Source organism: Stigmatopora argus, chromosome 3 (genome assembly GCF_051989625.1).
Source record: "Stigmatopora argus isolate UIUO_Sarg chromosome 3, RoL_Sarg_1.0, whole genome shotgun sequence".
Lineage (NCBI taxonomy): Eukaryota > Metazoa > Chordata > Actinopteri > Syngnathiformes > Syngnathidae > Stigmatopora > Stigmatopora argus.
Window position 1 is genome coordinate 17,427,298 of NC_135389.1, and position 19,752 is coordinate 17,447,049.

General features: G+C 40.8%; 1 protein-coding gene across 15 annotated transcripts in view; it reads right to left on the reverse strand.

Annotated features, from left to right (window-relative positions):
• The window catches only part of shank3a (SH3 and multiple ankyrin repeat domains 3a), an 80,354-nt gene that overhangs the window by 54,795 nt on the left and 5,807 nt on the right, over window positions 1-19,752 (reverse strand). For 14 of the 15 annotated variants that reach the window (XR_013299530.1, XM_077595746.1, XM_077595745.1 and 11 more), the window contains exons 3-4: window positions 7,970-8,173; window positions 5,675-5,746 (exon numbers count right to left, since the gene is read on the reverse strand). Coding sequence is in view for 14 of the 15 variants with exons in the window: in XM_077595746.1 (XP_077451872.1) it covers window positions 5,675-5,746; window positions 7,970-8,173 (276 nt within the window). In the remaining variant the exon portion in view is untranslated. Of the gene's footprint in view, window positions 1-2,724; window positions 2,906-5,674; window positions 5,747-7,969; window positions 8,174-19,752 lie in introns of those variants that run through there. The other variant, XM_077595747.1, reaches the window with a different exon arrangement.

Below are 19,752 nucleotides of genomic sequence, written 5' to 3' on the forward strand. Positions count from 1 at the left end.
ATGGACGGACGATGGACCGGTGGATTAACGCACGCATCGGTGAATTTATAAGTGATAGGTTTATTAATAAGTATACTTTAATATAATATAAAACAATACAAGGAAGGCATCGGGCACATCAATTACAAGGTTATCTATTCAATCCAATTGCATAAGCGAATAACACAATAAAGGTCAAAAAACAACTGCCACAACAATTGCATATCAGGTCGGAAACCAAGAACAACTGCGTAAGAATTTGCACAAGTAAGCATAATAATTTCCATACAAGGTGAACCGAGCGGATCGTATTTAGATACAATATGCGAGTATTTTCGGAAGTTGATTCGATTATCGCCATCTGCCGGAATCCAAGTCAAAGCAATTTAAGAGTCCTTCACAGATCTTTATTGCGAACTCAGATCAACAGTCCTTGGGCCGGAACTTGGTGATCTGTCAGGTCAATAGTCCTAAAAACAATTAAATGTCCTCGGAGCCAGCTGTGGGGGGAGTGTTCTTGTTATACTGAGCTTTCGTCTGCTTATAATGATTTAATGTATCACATATACATATAATGACTAATATGCACATATATAATAATATCCCAGAATAACCCCAACAATAAGCTTGTATCGAGGTTAGCAAAAGCGCACGGTAAACTGACTTAACTCATTGGCTACCCTTAATGGGGGTTAGATGTCCAATCCATTTGAAGTGGGAGGGTGGCAGCAAATGAACAAATCCTCCCACTTCAACTGGCTTGGACGCCTACTTTAGTGATAAAATCTACAGCTATAAAGCAAATGATTGCGTTGCATTTTTTTTCAGCACCATTTGCTGGAAACTGATCCCATATTTTTGTTTTAATAAATGCATGCGTAGCCAGATCATTAAAAAAATAAAATAGCCACACAATTTTGCCTTACATACAAGAAAACGTGGAGGCGTTCGATAAAACTAATCAATGCTTTCCCAGGTCGACTTCCCAAACACAACAAGTTTGCGCGCCATTTGCCTCGTGTAGTTTGCAGTATTTACCCAGCACACTTGACTCCCAGAGTTTAAATCCTATTTAAATGTGTCACTTCAGTCAGTGGGAGTTGTGTGTGTGTGTGTGTGTGTGTGTGTGGGTGGGGGAGAAGAGGAAATTGATTGTTTGTTCACTACGCTCTGGAATCAGGCCATATGGAAAATAACACCCCGGGCCCTTAACGATATGCCCCAGCCACATCCACAAAGTCTTTATTTTTTGATCCCTTTGTAGCTGAAAAGAGTGCTAGGGCAAACCAACCCATTAAAAAAGTCTTACGCTTGGTTTGAAAGCAAACTCAATTGCCAGAAATTGCTCTGATCAACAAGAATCATCAAATGAAGATTCTCAAAGTTTACCTGCTTCAAGATGTTGTTACGATAGACAGCGTGAAAGTCATAATATGACGAGATTTATATTGTAATTTTGCCAGAGTGAATTTCCAAGTTGGAGGAAAAAAAAAGTCATCATATTAAAATAAGTCGTAATAAAAGGTAATCTGATATTTTTAAGAAAGCCGTGAAGTTGGGATGTGTTTTCACATCGTAGTTTGAGAAAATAGAAATTCAATTTATGTAGAAATTGCGTTGTAAAAAGAGCAGAAAGTAGCCTTTATGTGATCCAAAACCCGCAGAAAGTGACCCAAAATCAATAAGACGTGATCTCCAAATTCAAGCAACCCAGATGATGTCACCCGAAAATCCCGTAAAATCAACAGGAAATGATGCAAAATGTACATGCGGCGAGCCCGAGCCCCCAAAAGTGCTGGAAGTGACCCAAAATCAACAGGAAGTGATCTGATCTTACTTAAAACTTACAAGTAAGCGCCCTAATATTAACCCATTGCTCCCCGTTTGCCCTGCCAGTCAAATGGAATCGGGCGTAGATGCTAAATGTTAGCCTATCTATAACTTGCTAGCTTTTTCTTTGTCCAAAAACAGTTTAAAACTCTGATGGTCATCTGACACCGACGTCACATCAGCGGTAGGAATTTAGCACGTTCATGCCAAGAGTTGTGACAGCCCCGGCACCCCCGTAGGAATCCTCCCTCCTGGGCAAACAAGCGGACCCTCGTGCTGCCTTTCAGAGCGGCCATGATTTTTCTTTTTTCCCCGTCATCATATTATTATTTTTTAGGTTAAAGTGGATGGTTTCACCGACTGACGCCTTTGACGATGCAAGGTCTGAATCAACCCAAAACTTATTTTTGTGTAGTCACATGATTACCAAAATTAAATCATACATTGCCCTATTACAGGATTCAAATCGAAACATGAGATAAAATCTATTTTAGTTGTTTGGTTCGCTTTGGCGATGGAAGGTCAGCATCAACATTTGGTGTAATATTAGGAAAAAGAGAAGTGTAAAATTATAGACATGGTGTGACTTATTTTGAAATTCTGTGATCCAGACGCTGATTGGACATCAGCTTTTGCCGGATCAGACCACAAAACGGCGCTAGGCGACCGCGACTTTAGCCAAACGAGCGACGCCTGTCCGCATTTAAGCGCGCCGACCGGCAGAGACGCATTAACATTCTGGCTGGCGTGCGGGCGCGCGGGCGCGTTGGCAATCACGCTGGCTTTTGAGACAAGTTGTCGGAAAAGCCGTCGCTCGTGCGTGACAAGAAGAGGGAGGAAAGCCACTTGACAGGTAGCGGCGAGCTTCTGCACATCAAAGTCAGCGGAGAGGGACGAAGCAAAAAGACGGACTACCTTACTATTGACGTTGGCCTTCCCGCTTTCTTTGCTCCCCCTCGCTCGACTTCGGCCCAGAGCGGACCCCATTTGGCACACGCTCGGGGCCTCCTAGGTCATCCGCGCTCCCCGAGCCGCGACCGCATGCCGGCCCGCCGAGTCCTCCTACTCCCGCCTTGGACCCGTCAGCCCCCTCTCGCTGCCCGCTCTCTCACTGGCCGGCTTGTCAAAGTAGCACATGGACATTCACATGGCCCCTATCTCACACACACACACACACACATACACGCACACACACACACACACACACACACACACACACACATTCGCACACACACACACATTCGCACACACACACACAAGCGCTTCCCCCCACGCATACGCTAGAGCACTTGTGTCAAAGTGGAAGCCCGGGTGCTACATGACTTTGTGCGACCCGCCAAAGTAAATCCACTTTCTCCACTTCATCTTTCATGCGAAAATTCAAATGAAGATTATACAGTACAGAGAATATTAATGTTTTTAGGCCTTTTTAGAGAAAATAATAATAATTAAAAGTGCATTTTTTTCTAGTGTTTAAATTTTTGTAAAATTATTTTAATTAAGAAATGGTTTAAAACACAAAAAAAGGATTAATTCCTATTTTCCACTTTTGTCACTATCATTTACTGTCTTTCCTTTTCTAAATGGAAAAACAAGTTTTTTTTTTATCCCCAAGTACACTAAAACTTTTTATTTTATATAATTAAAACTCATTGCCTACAGAGAATATTGATCTTTTTAGGCCTTTTTGGAGAAAAAAAATCTTAACATTTTTGTAAAATTATTTTAATTTAAAAAAAAAAAACGGTTTAAAAACACAAAAAAAGGATTAATTCCTATTTTCCACTTTAATGTCAATATCATTTACTATACAAGTTTTTTTTTATTCCCAAGTACACTAAAACTTACAAAGATGTATATTATTAAAACTCATTGCCTGCCATTGACATCGGTCCAATTTACCCGGCTTTGAACGCTCACTTTTCGGTGCCATTGACGTTGCTGGATGTCCGATTTGTTTTGACTGTCAGTGGCGAATGAACCAATTTCTCCAGAATCTGCTTTTCGTAGTTCACATGAATTGTGTTGGACACCGACGTATTGCAAATCCCACGTATGAGCATACACTAGCCACCACTACGTCATTTGCAAATCCCATGCTACAGTGCGCATTGTTGCATTTTCCATTCACTGTCTGTCACTGGGTTACATTTCGAGCAATGCGGGAATTTCCATTCGCAACACAATGAGCCACTCACAACTTCAAGGCGTATGTGGGAAGATCGGAGCGAGTGAAATATGAAGATCTCCAATTAAAATATCGCCTTTTGTGCACTCCCGACGACTTGGCTCGGCTCCCGTGTTTATTTACGCCCGGCTGCTGCTAATTACCGCACGCGCCGAAAAACGTAACATTAGCGCGGCTCGGAATCGGGTCGGACTGAAACGGCGTTATGACCACGTTGCCAAATAGTGCGTTACTAAAGGGCTCTCTGTGTTATAGGATGTGGCCACGCACAAGGTTTTTCTGGCAGTTTAGCGTCCAAACAAATGGGCAAATATTCCACGCTGGCTAATCAGGACAGAGAGGAAGCAATTGCACGCTTTGGGGTCCATTAATTATGACCTCATTTTGAACTTTGGCCCATGGCGCCTAAACTCCATGATGCTAAAGTAGGTGAAACACCAGCAAGCTAGCTTCATTGGTAGACACTATTTTCATTCCAGCTGGTGTTCCAACTGAGCATTTGTGCAAAAATCAACAAGAAACAATCAACAATCTAAAATCAACCAGGAAGAATCCAAAATGTACAAGAAGTCTAGCCATCATCCCTCCAAAAGTAACCTGAAAATGTCCTATAACAATAAGAAGTAAGCAAAAATGACAGAAAGTGACCTGAAGATGCCTAAAGCCAGCAAAATATGACCTAAAATCAAACAGCAAGGGAACCAGAAGTGACTCAAATGTCTTAAAACCAACAAAAACTAATCCAAATTCTCGACTCAAGAATGGCAAAAAGTCACCCAAAACAACAGCAAAGGACCCAGAAGTGACTCAGAAATGTCTTAAAATACACAATAAATAATCAAAAATCTAAACTCAAGAACAGTACAAAAAAGTCCCCCAAAATCAACAGCAAGGAAACCAGAAGTGATTCAAATGTTTTAAAATAAACAGAAAATAATCCAAAATCTCAATTCAAGAACAGTAAAAAAAAGTCACCCAAAATCAACAGCAAGGAAACTAGAAGTGATTCAAATGTCTTAAAACCAACAAAAAATAATCCAAATTCTCACCTCAAGAACAGCAAAAAGTCACCCAAAACAACAGCAACGGACCCAGAAGTGACTCCAAAATGCCTTAAAATCAACAAGAAATCATCCAAAATTTAAAGTGTCCCAAAAAGGTCTCGAGAATGCCCCAAAATCATCCGCAAGTGGCCCAAAACGAACAGAAATTAACACGCGAGTAACCTGGTCCCCAACAGAAAGTGCAAAAACTACTCCCTGTACTCAAAGCACCCATGTTATAAGACATGACCCTTCATCTTTAACGCTTTGCTAATCTCAAATCCAAAGCTGCAACTGTCCCCTCCGGCGAGTAAATATTCATCATTTGAGCAAAATGGCTTTTCCCGTTTCATTTCATCAACATTCTGCGCACGAAAAACTCCATCTGCCCGACGTCAGGCTGACAGAGACCGCCGTTTAAGTCCAAATGAATAAACAACTCCGAGCACTGCGGAGCGTTAACAGGGCCCTTGATTTAGTTTTTTTTACAGTGGAAAACCACTGAGACAAACACTTCAACCTTTAAAAAATCACATCTCCCAGAATTATTCATCAAAATGGGCTACAAGCTGAAGATAGTCGTCACAAAAAGCTAAAGAAAATGTCAAAACGATTGATAGCCGTGCGCCCTTACCTTTGTGTGGAGCTTGGACAGTTGCTTCTCATCAAGGTAGGATTGAGTGTAGACACGTCTTTTGTAGCGGAACTGAAACGCAAACAGAGGCCAGATCATACAGTGCCTAGGAAAAAAATACAGCTTGGAACTGTCAAAACATTGGATCTTCCTATATGGATGATTTGCACTCAATTGCCACTGCATGGTTTTAGAACAAATAGATTGTTTTTTCTAGAAAGTGGCACTGGAGAAAAATGAGGCACTGTGAACAGAAAAACAATACTACTGTACGCTATCTATCTATAGAGAGAGTTGTACTACAGTTGTACCTCAACATACAAGTGCCCCGGCATACGAGCAATTTGAGATATGAGTAAAATTTCGGGTGAATATTTATCTTGAGATACGAGACAAATTTTGATATATGAGCATACGGCGGACGCGTCTTTCTGGTCGCAACTCCCTCGTGTAATGTGTCTACGAGCACTGGGCGGAGCGTTGCATTTTTTCAGTGTTTTTTTCCCGTTAGTCAGTGCGAATGGCGTATATACTACTTCTCGTTGGCAAGTGGTCGTGCGTTATCCTTTTGTGAGGACATTTGTGTGCATCATTTGGGGAATATTATGAAGGGAATACAACAGCAAACAACCCTCGATAGGTGGCATCTGAAAGTCAGGGTGGAGGCAGGGCAAATAGAGCCAACCAGTGAGAAGAAAGGTATCAAAATTTAAAACAAAATTAGAATTAAGTTTAGTGTAAGGTTAGATTAAATTTATTTTTGAGTGTCTGCATCGTAATCCAAATTCATTTAAATTTGTTTATGTTATGTTACAAGCGTGTTGCCGTGCAAAAAGTCCCCCCCCCCCCCTCTTTCTCTGTGCGTCTCTCTCTACCCTCCGTGAAATCCATCAAGTTTTAGTACTATTAAACACATTTTAGTACTATTAAACCACTAGTTATGTGTTACATTGTTAATAGATGGCGAATTAGAACAAATAAAAATGTCCTGTTTTTGGTGTTTTTACAGAGGGTTGGGACGAATTAATTTGTTTTTAGTTCATTTCTATGGGAAACGTTCATTTGAGTTACGAGTAAACCGACATACGAGCTCAGTCCCGGAACGAATTAAGCTCGTATCTCGAGGTACATCTGTACATAGCGGTACCTCTAATTACAAAAGTCTCTACATACAAAATATTCAGGTTTGGAAACGCTTCAATAGGAAAATTTGGTCTCAGGATACAAAAGAACGACAAGTTACAAAAATGCAAAAAAAAAAATGACAGTTTGATCTGCGCTCCACACGTTTCTATTGGTTTTCCTTTGAGAGCAAAAAGGTCTGCTGGGGCCGTCGTGGCGTGTTTTTACGAGCGTTGGCATTGATTGACCCGCGCTGGCTTCCCCGAGGCGAGCCTGACTGACAGGATGAGATGAGTTCCACATCATTTGTTCCATCAAGCGTTTCGCTGGTCTTCACTGGTGGAAAAGACGGATCTTTCCGCGCCGTCGACGACCGCGACTGACATCCGATGACGTGCCAGTTAGAATTCAAAGACTTGAAATGAGTTCCTCACAGCGAGGCGTCCAATCTATTTAAACGAGGAGGGTTTGGCGGCGAATGACCTGACGTTCAAACGGACTGGACTGTCAATTGCAATGATGGAGCTCTCTTGCTGGTGATTTTATTCACGTTTATGCACTCTTTGTCGGCAAAGTTGCTTTCAAATAAATAGACGAATAATGTATAGATATTTTTACATACTATATATACACATTATTTACAGCCCTTGTAGCTTTCAGTGGCATTGACAGTTATAGATAGTCAAGGCTGGCATGGCGTGATTCCGTTTTCACTGACATTGACGCCACTATATACTCGGACTCATTATTATAATAAATCTTTGTTTAAAATACATCATGATAGGCAGCTCGGCTATAAATGTGTATTTGCTTGATTGAATGGAGTTTTAAGTCGAAAGAAAGGACTTTTAGGTCAAAAACGTGAAAAAAGGGAATAAGGGAAACTTCACTTTCACTGCAATTGATGGTATTACATGTCCAATGCAATTTCACTATAATTATAATAAAAAAATACTTAGAAACACCAAACATGAAGAGTAATGTGAAGAAATGATTATAATAATGGTTAAATTTATGTATTTTTGTCATGACTCACTCGCCCTTTAACGTTTGAAAAGCTGTCGGCTAGGGTTGAATGACTTATTATTCTTATCTTGAATGAAAAATGCACTCGGTTTTGTTGCTATTTTGATGGTTTGTTGTGGTTTGAGGAAAAGCAGGCGGTTGTCCTACCTCCAGATACGGAACGGGAGCAAGGGAAGGGAAAGGGTATTCCCTCAGCTGTCTCTCCTCGTCCAGAAACTTGCCGGCCTTGCCGTTGTACGCCGGCTGAAACAAGCCGTAGTTGAGCACGTCCTTCAGGCTCTGGTTGAGCGTGCACAAGATCCTCTGCTTGGCGCGCCAGATGGGAGCATCCACGTTCAATTTCAGGCATTTCTGCAACAAACGGGAAAGTACAAATGTGTTGATTAGACAAAAAAATTGCAAATACCTAAAAAAAAGTAAAAAATGTTCTTACTGCATTAAATTTAATTATTGAATAATAATAATGTACTTTAAAAAATATAATTAAGGAAAAAAAGATATTAGATTTTTCCCCCCCAACAGTAAAATTGCTATTTTATTCATGACCACCATTACAGTATTATTTGAACAAAATGCATTTTTTACAGTATCATTCTGTTGATTAAAATATCAAAAATATTCATTCATGAAAAGTGGCTGGAATCATCGTTAACTAATTGTCTGCCACTCATGGCCCCCATCGATGTCCGTGAGTTTTTGGTACACGGTCGATTGGTTGCCGGTCTTTTGGTCGCCGATCTTTTGGTCGCCGATCTTTTGGTCGCCGATCTTTTGGTCGCAGGTCTTTTGGTCGCCGGTCTTTTGGTCCCCCGGAAGGTAAGTGATAATTTCCATTTACCGTAATTACTCGAATATAACACGCAGGTTTTTGCAAAATAATTAATTCCAATAGTTGGGGGTGCGTGTTATAATCAAAAACTAATTTTTTTTTTTTTTTTTTTTTTTTTTTTTTTTTTAATTTATTTTTTTTGTGTCTTGTTACATGGCCCTTAGCCTGGTGCTTTTTCTTGCCAAATAAATTGAATTGAAATTGAATTGAATAAAATAAATTACAAATTTTCGATCGAAAAAAGCATTGTCAAACTCACTTTGACGCACGGATTTCACGTCATCTCGTAGAGCCGACGCACGGATTTTACGTCATCTCGTGAAGCCGAGACCACCACTGCCCCCCTCTAGCCTCGTACCCGTCTCAGTTCACCCTCTCTCAGTTCAGTGTTATAATCAATAACTAAAATAAATTACAAATTTTCGATCGAAAAAAGCATTGTCAAACTCACTTTGACGCACGGATTTTACGTCATCTCGTAGAGCCGACGCACGGATTTTACGTCATCTCGTGAAGCCGAGACCACCACTGCCCCCCTCTAGCCTCGTACCCGTCTCAGTTCACCCTCTCTCAGTTCAGTGTTATAATCAATAACTAAAATAAATTACAAATTTTCGATCGAAAAAAGCATTGTCAAACTCACTTTGACGCACGGATTTTACGTCATCTCGTAAAGCCAATCGGATGATGTGTTGTGGGAGGAAGAGGAAGTGGATGAAGGAAGCGTGGACGTTGATAGGATTCTCAACGAAGAGATGTATGAGAGGACAGACAAAGAGAGAGAGGAACTTTTCATTTGAAGGATTCTAATGAATAAATTTGTTTGAACAAAACAATCGTGAAACGAAGAAAAAAAGGTAAGATTTCTGATTTTCGTCAGCGGGAAATTTTAGGTGCGCACTATATTCGAGTACTGCGTTTTTCCAGATTTTTTTGGCCCAAAGTTATACCTGCGTGTTATTTTCGAGTGCGCGTTATATTCGAGTAATTACGGTAAATTGTTGCTCAAATTCCCTAAATACAAACTGCGAATGACTATTTAGTCAAACTTAATGCCCAAGTAATTATTAGGCTACAGAAAAGCTCCAAATTTCCCGGACTTTTATTGTTTTTTGTTGGAGAACTTATTAAGACCCTGACTGACATAGCTTCTTAAAGGGACAACGCATGTACATACAAACTCATACACTCACACATCGCCTCAGTGAAACTGCTCATGGCCATTGTTGGCTTTTATTGATGCATAGACCGTGTTGTCTTACCTTGTTTTGTCGCCGGTCTTTTGGTCGTCGGTCTTTTGGTTGCCGGTCTTTTGGTCGCCCGTTGTCGCGGTCGGGGCGACCAAAAGACCGGCGACCAATCGACCGCACACGGAGTTTTTAATCAAAAATGTCAATGTGAAAAGTAGCAATTGAGGGCGAATACTTTGCACATTTTGGGGTTATTTCTCCGAGCGGTACAGTAGCTTGAATGGGGTTACTTAAGTAGGACATGGGCGTTGAGCGCTAAGTGCTGTAACGAATGCAAACAATTATTTCACTCCGTATGAGGAATTCACAACACGCACCTGCTAATTAGGGAGCATTGCATTATGCTCACACAATTAACCTTGATACATGGAGGAGGAGGACCAAGTATTTGTCAAGGCGGGGAAGGAGGCCTGGCAGCAAAGTAAGGACCAAAAAAGGTGTGTTGAGATGATAAGGCTGGTGTCGCTACAGTTTGACTGGGACAGCGACTAATACTCAAGTCGGACTAACTTATGTCTGACCTCTAACGGCCTCCTATATTGTTTTTTTTACTATAGTTTTCTGAAAAAGGGTTATGTTAGCAGATGCCTATTTAGCCTGTTGTTTTTGGTTCCTAACGAAAGCAAAAATTGCCTTCCTAAAAATGCAACGTATACTCCAGTGATTTATCCATACTCTGGAAAAATACAATACATAATACACATCAATACACGAAATTATAGAGCAGCTTGTTCCCCCCTCTTGTTATGACTGATGTCGAATACGTTTGAGACGCATTTTTAATCAGGCGCTTTGACATGAGCACGTCACAACTGCTGAGCAAAATGTAAGACTCTAATAGTGTCGCCAAAAAAAAACCAATCCTATACCAGTAATGTCTGAAACGCTCTGCCCTGCGAGATATGCGCTAATGAGCACTCGCGATTGTTAAAGAAACTAAAGTCCAGGAGGGGACATTTGAGGACATTCGTTTTGCTGTGGTGATTTTACCTACGGCGGAGCGACACGCTGACTGAATTGCCTTTCGGGCTGGAGTCCAAAATGAAGACATTATTTTGCTGAAAAGAACAGCATAATGTATTACTGGGATGGTTATGCACTAGCAGGTGATTGAAAACGGCTCTGGGTTGAATATACTTTGCAAGAAGTGCTGACTAATGCATTCCAATCAAATGACAAAAGCATTGTAGCCGTTGACTAACACTGATGTATGACTGTCAATGAATAGCCCAAAAAAAAGATGTTCTTAGTGTCACATTATGAAAAAGTGGCTCAATGGGACATTGTTGCAAGTCATGGCAGAGGTAAATAGAGCTTTCCTTAAATCGAGATACACTCGAGAAAATGAGCCTTGACGTGCTAACTTGAAACAAATAATAATCAAGGTTCTACAGCCTAGCTAACTGGGCCGTCAGTAAGCTGAAAATCAGCCCAAACCGAGAAGGCATGCTAGGAAAGACAACCAATTGGCCGTTGTTTAGTGAAGTTGCTGCAAAAGTAGTAGCTCAACTAAGCTTGCTAAACTAAAGGCCTTAGATTAGCAGGAGCACTGTTCTACAATTTAGTTGTTTTTCTTGCGGTAGCAAAGAAACCTCCCAGCAATATTGGGAAATACAGCAACCGATGTATTTCGCTTGGTATTCTGGTGTAAACCTCTACTTGAACAACAAAATCCAACTTGTGCGGAAATTTGCCTGACTTCGGAACGGAAGTCGGTCGTAAATCAAGGACCCACTGTACACAAACGGAAGTTAAAACAGCTTCTGGAAACGCCTAACAGTATTTTTGAGAGCCATAATGGAATTCAAAAAGAATGTCACGACGACGGCAATGGACAATCGAATCCAGCGCCTTGAATTGATGATCGTTTTGTCACATCAGGACCATCAGACGCAGACGTCGAATGGCCGAACATCTTAGTTGCGGCGGCGCATCCCTGAGACAAGGCGCTGCAACGTGCATTGATTCAATTAACTTGGATTAATGGCCTAGCGCCGAGAATAAGACACCTTGAAAAACACCGCTTGAATGTATACTTTACAGGCAAAATACTGAATGTGGACTTTCACCCTTTGTCTATTTGTTCCCCCAACTCCTGCCCGTGGTTGGCTGGGATAGACTCCAGCACCCCCATCTACCCTTGTGAAGATAAGCGCTATGGAAAACGAATGAATGAATAAATCAGGTAACGGTATTGGGAGCAAAAATGGTTTTAGTGGACCCCCGAGTTTGTATTTGATGTATTTTGGTTCGATATGTCGGTTTGTCTGAATGTTTAAGTTCAGGATGACTGAAGAATCAAGAACAGAGACAAGTGAGAATTTTTTTGTGCCAACACGCAGTCAGTCACGGCAGTTCGGTCACATCAGATCGACTTGTTGTTGTTGCCTGCAACAAAGCCGCAGCCTAATTTGTTTGCAACACTGGCACGCAAAGTACACCGCCAGTTGAAGTACATTTAGCGTAGCCACCGACACGCTTGTCTTTCACACTACGTATCGAATTAGTGCCAAGATTTGACCGCGACAGAGGCCTTTAACTTGACGATGATAACATTTACCTTAGCGCTGACTACACAATTGTAAATTTACTCTTCATAAATTCTCCATAAATTCCACACTGTTGAGCTCACTAGATAATTCACACGACCTTAATGTCATAATTAAATAAAAAATTCTCCCAATATCCATTCCTGTGGAATTAAAATAAATAAATAAAATGAAAATAAAAAATAAAAATACATACATACATATATACATATATATATATACACGTATATGTATATATATACACGTATATGTATATATATATATATGTATGTATATATATGTATATATACATATATACATATATATACACATACATACATATATACATACATATATGTATACATATATATACATACATATATACATATATATACACTTATATACATATATACATACATATATATATATACATATATATACACATATATATACACTTATATACATATATACATACATATATATACATATATATACACATATATATACACATACATATATATACACATACATATATATACATACATACATACATATATATGCATATATATACATATATACATACACATATATACATACACATGTATGTATATATACATATATACATACACATGCATGTATATATACATATATACATACACATGCATGTATATATACACATACATATACATATATATATATATATGTATATATATACACACATACATATACACACGTATATTGAGCACACTCAAATGTAACATAATTGCTATCGTGCCTTGGAAGGATCACTTCTTAACAATATAAATAATAATGAAACATAAAAACAAAATGTTTACTCTTAGGAGGCTATTTAAAAAGGGATTAGCACATTTTTGAAGCCAACCATGTCAATGCCAGGCCTCTTTTCATCTTTCTGCTGTGGCATAAATGAGATTATCACTATTCAACATCTGATCCATTTGAACTTGGAGGGTGGCAGTGAATGAAAATGTACTTGTTAGTATTTCAAACATTTGTACAATTCGTTGCCAGCCTTCCCCTTTCCTTGAATAGGCACCGGCGCAACAATAGTGCAAAAAAAATAAACCGACAAAACGTAACTGCGACGATCAATATATTCACTCTAGATGTTTTCCGCTTTTCATTCATCTTTCAGGTAAAAGTCAAGGACATTTTCTAAAATAGCCCATGTGCTAAAAGCCCATCTTCTCCACGCAGACGAGTGTAGCACTTGAGTATTGTAGCGCAGCTTATCGGCGGCAAGATAGCGTTACTCGATCAAGCTGGCAGAGATCGCTCGGAGCCAACCCTACAATTTCATTCAATCCTTCTCAGGAGATGGCGCCGTCTCTCAGCGGATAACTCGTCATCATCCAGAAAAGCCAAACGCATTAGCCTCTGGAGTCCATGTTACGAGCCCTACTTGGGCTCCACGCGGCGTGGATTTCCTTACAAACGCTGGCTGCCTTTGGACCAGTATTCATGTTTCTGTCAGTTCCAAAGCCAGCCTGGGGAATACTTGTGGAAAAACAAGTATGAATAACAAGTATGAAAAAATGGGTAGTATCGGTAGCGATACATCATTAAATGACAGTCCCATTTTGTTTATCGCTAGTAGTTGTCCAATCCAATTGAAGCAGAAAGGATAGCAGCAATGAAAATTCAACCCTCCAACCCGCTTCAAATAGATTGGAATAGAAGCCTATAGGTTAAAATCTTATGGAAGACTTCCAGTGTGTGATTCCAGTTTTTGTCCAACTTTAGGTCTTTTTGAGTGTATCCGTTTTTGCCACCGAAACTCGTAGCTCGTTTTGTGTTTTTGCTGCTTTTCTGTCTTAATGATTTGGTGATTCTTAATGATCCCATTGACTTTGATTTGCTTTGTACTTTGTGTTTTTTGCTTTTGCTTTGTTGTTCTGCAGCCTTTGACTGTACTGTCTAACTTATAACTATGCCTTTTCTTGCTACTGTCACAATGAAATTTCCCGAATACGGGATGAATAAAGTTATCCAATCCAAAAGCCTTGATACCAATGACTATATTCAATTGCGTATATATACACCGTGATTATTTTTTCTCCAAAAACAAGGTATCAGTGCAGTACAGGCATAACAGGTGTTGGAATCGGAAGGCAAAATATGGGATTGACACTCAAAGGATGAATTTCACATCATCCATGATGTCATTTGATCAATCTATCACTAGTCATTCTGACGACCATTGTAGTCTTTCGATTGAAAATGGATTGAACAAATGAGATGGCAGTAAGAAAATGTCTGAAGGATTAGGCTGGAATGGCTCCTTAAGATCCAGCGACAAACTCTTTGACCCGGGGAGCGCCCGCCGCATAATCAATCAGGCCTAAGCGGGACGGCCATTTGCCCAGCGCAGCACAAAAATCTCACGATGCTGCCAAGAATTAAAAAACATGAATGTTGGGATCCCACTAGAGCCGTTCTCTCGTCCAAAGCCCGCTGGAGTGCGCTGAGGCAGTCACAAGAACAGCCATCTGCTAACAGGAAAATCAAAGAAAAAAAAACACATGCAGCAGGCAGAACGCAGCCAAAATGAAATTGTTACAGCACAACACAGCGATGAACTAATCCTAGAAATTCAAAGCGCTATGTACTATAGCCTAATTAATTCGGCGCCAACCATCCAACCATTAAGTGCCCAAAACACTAACCAAATAACCCTAAATCATTAGGGAGTGACGTGTAAGTGTTCCAAAACCAAGCAGAAATGATCAAACTGAGTTGGAAACATCCAGAAACCAACAGGAAATGATCAAATGAGGACAGGAAGTGACCACGGGGTATCCCAAAAGACACAGGAACTGACTCAAAATCAGCGAATGAGCAGAAAGTGACCTGGAAATGCCTAAAATGATCAGAACGTGACCAGTCAGTGGACCAAAATAAAAATAAAAAAAAGTAGAAATGCCCTAAAATGTCAAATATAACATTGGATTGGCTGACAACCAGTTCAGGGTGTACCCCGACTCGTGCCCATTGGTAGCTGGGATAGGCTCAAGCACCCCTGGGACCCTTGGGGCGGATAAGCAGTTAAGAAGAGAAATTAATGAATAGTAGTAGTAGTAGTAGTAATAGAGCGGAATAAAATGAGTCTTTATACAGATTTGACATGCCCGGAAATGCCCCCAAATCAATAGAAAGGGACCAATGACTTAATAATTAAAAAATACATTTCGTCGACGGACAATTCGTCGCCGGATTCGCTCGCTCTCAAAATTATAATCATGAGAGAGAGAGAGAGAGAGAGAGAGAGAGAGAGAGAGAGAGAGAGAGAGAGAGAGAGAGAGAGAGTTTACTGTTGAAAGCGATCAACCAGGTAATCTCTCGCTCTCAAAATTATAATCATGAGAGAGAGAGAGTTTGTCATTGCATTGACAATGTCACAGCATTAATATCTAAATATCTAATATCAAAACTATCAATAAGATGCGTATTATTGGCGTTGTGTGTACATGTTTTTCAAACTTGCCTCGCCCGTGCCCATCCCACATTTTATACTATTATTGTCCCAAATTAAACACATTATCAATAAGTTGCAAAATGTCCGGCAACGAATCTGGCGACGAATTGTCCGTCGACGATATGTCTGGCGACGAAATGTCTGATTGACGAACTGTCCAGCGACGAAACGTCCGTGGTACCCCCGATTCCAATTCAATGAAAATTATGCGATCGGGCCTGATTTCCAACCCCGATTGGCCCGCTGAAATTGCTGCGTAACCACGCAAAGGTCGCTTTTATCAGGCCGTCGTCATCCCCGGGTACCCCCGGAGACCTTTATTGGCTAACGGTGATGCAAAATTGCAGATGGACCCTTTTTACAGCGAGAGCACGGCTGTGTCGCCCGCGCTTTTTGTGCTCGTCCGCCACGTCGATTATTGTTGATTATCTTTCCATCCCAGGCCGACCCACGTGTGAAACTGGCGCCGAGGAAATGAAAGGAGAGTGCGTATTCCCCAGATGTGTTGCGGAATCGCTCTCGGTAAACCAAAAAAAAAAAAGGATTTTTCTCCCGAGACGTCTCAAGTGCCAACGGCGAGTTAAATGAAAAGATTTTCATCACTCTTTGTTGCGTAATGCAACAGGAGAGCGCTTTATCGCACTTCGAGGTCTATTAATTGGACGCTTCCATTGGTTTACCGTAAGGTGCGCGAGTTTAAACATGGACAGGTAGTGGAAAAGGGACTTAACATCAACAAAAAGCGAGCCGGAAGTGACTTGGAAATTTCCCACTGTCAACAAGTGACCAATAACCAGGAAGTCACCCAGAAAGGTATTTTTGTTTTTTGTCAAATGATTTCAGTGCATTTCCCTCCTGTTGAATTTGGGCGCTTGGGGTTATTTTAGGTTGATTTTGGGTCACTTTCCGATGATTTTGGAACATTTCCGGGTCACTTTCCGATGATTTTGGAACATTTCCGGGTTACTTTCCAATGATTTTGGAACATAGAAAGGTATTTTTGTTTTCCGTCAAATGATTTCAATGCATTTCCCTCCTGTTGAATTTGGGCGCTTGCGGGTTATTTTAGGTTGATTTTGGGTCACTTTCCGATGTTTTTGGATCATTTCCGGGTCACTTTTCGATGATCTTCGAACATTTCCGGGTCACTTTCCGATGATTTTCGGGCATTTCCGGGTCACTTATTGTTAATTTTGCTTCATTTGCTATTCATTTGGAGGCAAGTAAGTTTTTTTGGAGCAAAACTACTATTATAATGTTTTGTCAAATCTTGGAAGAACTGCACTTTTGGCTAAATATGGGCTGATAACATTTGTTTGCCTTGATTTGATCTTTTTCTTAACGAGCGAATTAAAAAGAATCAGACAAAAATGTTTATAATAGAAAGGAAAGTCTTTTTGTTTTGGGGTTAGATTTGCTTCATATGATTTTATCACTAGTTTTTTCACTATGCATTCATTTTCCATAGCATTTTTTTTCCTCAAAAATGTCTGGGAGACACCGTTGAGTTGGTTGCCAACCAATCGCAAGGGAGAATGTAACAATTTGGAGTGTTGATTCTTGGTGGTCTCACAAACATGTTTTGGGGATGTGGGGAGAAACCAGAGTTGGAATCAGTATCTAGAGGCAAAAAAAAATGCCATCGCTGTGACATTAATTAAAAAACACCATAAGACCCCAAAGCATGAACGAATCCCATTAAAAAAGCCAAAGTAGGAATGGCGTCTTTCGGAAAACAAATTTTCAGCATCTGTGTTTTTGTTTTTCCTGGCATTAAAAATAAAGAGCGTCGGGCTCGGCCGGACCTCCGGGCAAAGGTGCTCGTTATATTTTTATCCTTCTTCATTTTTAAATGGCCGGGTTTCCTCGTGAATCATCTCCGAGCCCGGCAAAAACTCCATTTCTATGATTGGGCGGAAAAAGAGACAGCTTCCCAATTCGGCTAATGGCCGCCATTCATCTCTTAAGGGAGGCCGACGTAAACAGTCGGCGTTGGCTGGTTCGTATTCTGCCCGGTTTGCCTCTTTACCCGGCCGCCTTTCATCATTCACCCACTTTGCTGCGCTCTGACGTTCGTTAGTCCAAATAAAACGGGGGGAGTGGGGGGGGTGGCGGGGTACATTCCTAGCCGGAAAATTCTTACCACGGGGAATTTTCATCAATTGGTTTGCTGCGTTTTGAAGTCAAAAGTCTACCGTGAAAGTCCAAATGATCACTTGAAACTCAGTATGTTCCCATCAAACCCCCATTTTTTCCTCCAGCAAACGGTGGCCAAGATTCTGACATCACGGTTCGAATTCCGAGTCGAATTTACGAGACTGAAGTCAGAATTCTTCTAACAAAGTCCGAAATTCGAACTATGACATTAAAGTCCGAATCTTGGGCGGCGTTTATTTCTTTTCTTCAGTAGCGCAATCCTCTCCCGTAAATTTGCCATTCGGATCACAACTCCATTCACACCTGCACTTGACTTGATGCGTCCCCTCCGCCCCCCTCCGTTGAAGATTAAAAGCCAGTCCTTGAGTTTGACCCCCTCGACGTGCAGTCGAGCTCTCCCGTTCGCCTTGACGGAGCCTTTAAGTCAATTACCGACCGATTTGACATTTAACAGCAATTAAAGCAACTTTAAAATGTCATTCTGTCACCCTAAATGGGATGACTTTTCCTAAAGTCATCCGTTTATCTTCTAAACGGCGTCGTACAAAAATGACTAGCATCCTTTCCTTGAGCGCAAATGTGACAAAAGTAGGGATTGTTCATGTTTCAGAGCCTCGGGCGGTGAAAGATGTCAATGGAAGGGCCCGATTTTATACCTTCACACGAGGCAGGCTTTATTTCATCATCAAAAATATTTTTTTGCCCGTTCATTTTAAATAAAGGTAGTTTTGGTCCAAAATGTACTATGCATAAAAACAAGGCGAGCCAGTTTTTGGCCAAAAAGGTATTTTTGTTTTTCGTCAAATGATTTCAGTGCATTTCCCTCCTGTTGAATTTGGGCGCTTGCGGGTTATTTTAGGTTGATTTTGGGTCACTTTCCGATGATTTTGGAACATTTCCATGTCACTTTTCGATGATTTGGGAACATTTCGGGGTCACTTTTCGATGATTTGGGAACATTTCTGGGTCACTTTTCGATGATTTGGGAACATTTCCGGGTCACTTTCCGATGATTTTCGGGCATTTCCGGGTCACTACACATGAGGCAGGCTTTATTTCATCCTCAAAAATATTTTTTTGCCCGTTCATTTTAACTAAAGGTAGTTTTGGTCCAAAATTTACTATGCATAAAAACAAGGTGAGCCAGTTTTTGGCAAAAAAATGTACAAATTTGACCAAAACTTTCAATCATTCCCATTGGCACAAAAAACTTTTCATGCACTTCTAGCCATCCAATCACTTTTGACCGGGCGCTCATTCATTCATCCAAACCAATCGGACGTCTAGCAGCCAAAACTGTCAAGGAGACCAATGAACAGAAAGTGAGTAGGGAAAAAAATAGGAAAAAAAATCACTAAAATCAACAGAAAATCTAAAGTAAAGCAAGCGAACCTTACGGATTCTACAATCGACGAGAAAGTCCCATCGACACTTCCCGACGTCCAATCCCTTTGGAGCGAGCGTTTTATGACCGGCCCCTCCCCGTCGGACGAGACGCCGCGTTCATTTCAAAAAGCGTAGAATCCAATGTGAACAGATTGGGACGCGGATCGCACAGTGCGGAAATCCATAAGCGGCTGATGGTCAAAGGTTCGTTGACCAAGGCTTGGTTCTTCAAGAGACAGATTTTTTTGAGCGACGTGGAGAAAAAAAATGAACTGTGCGCCAAA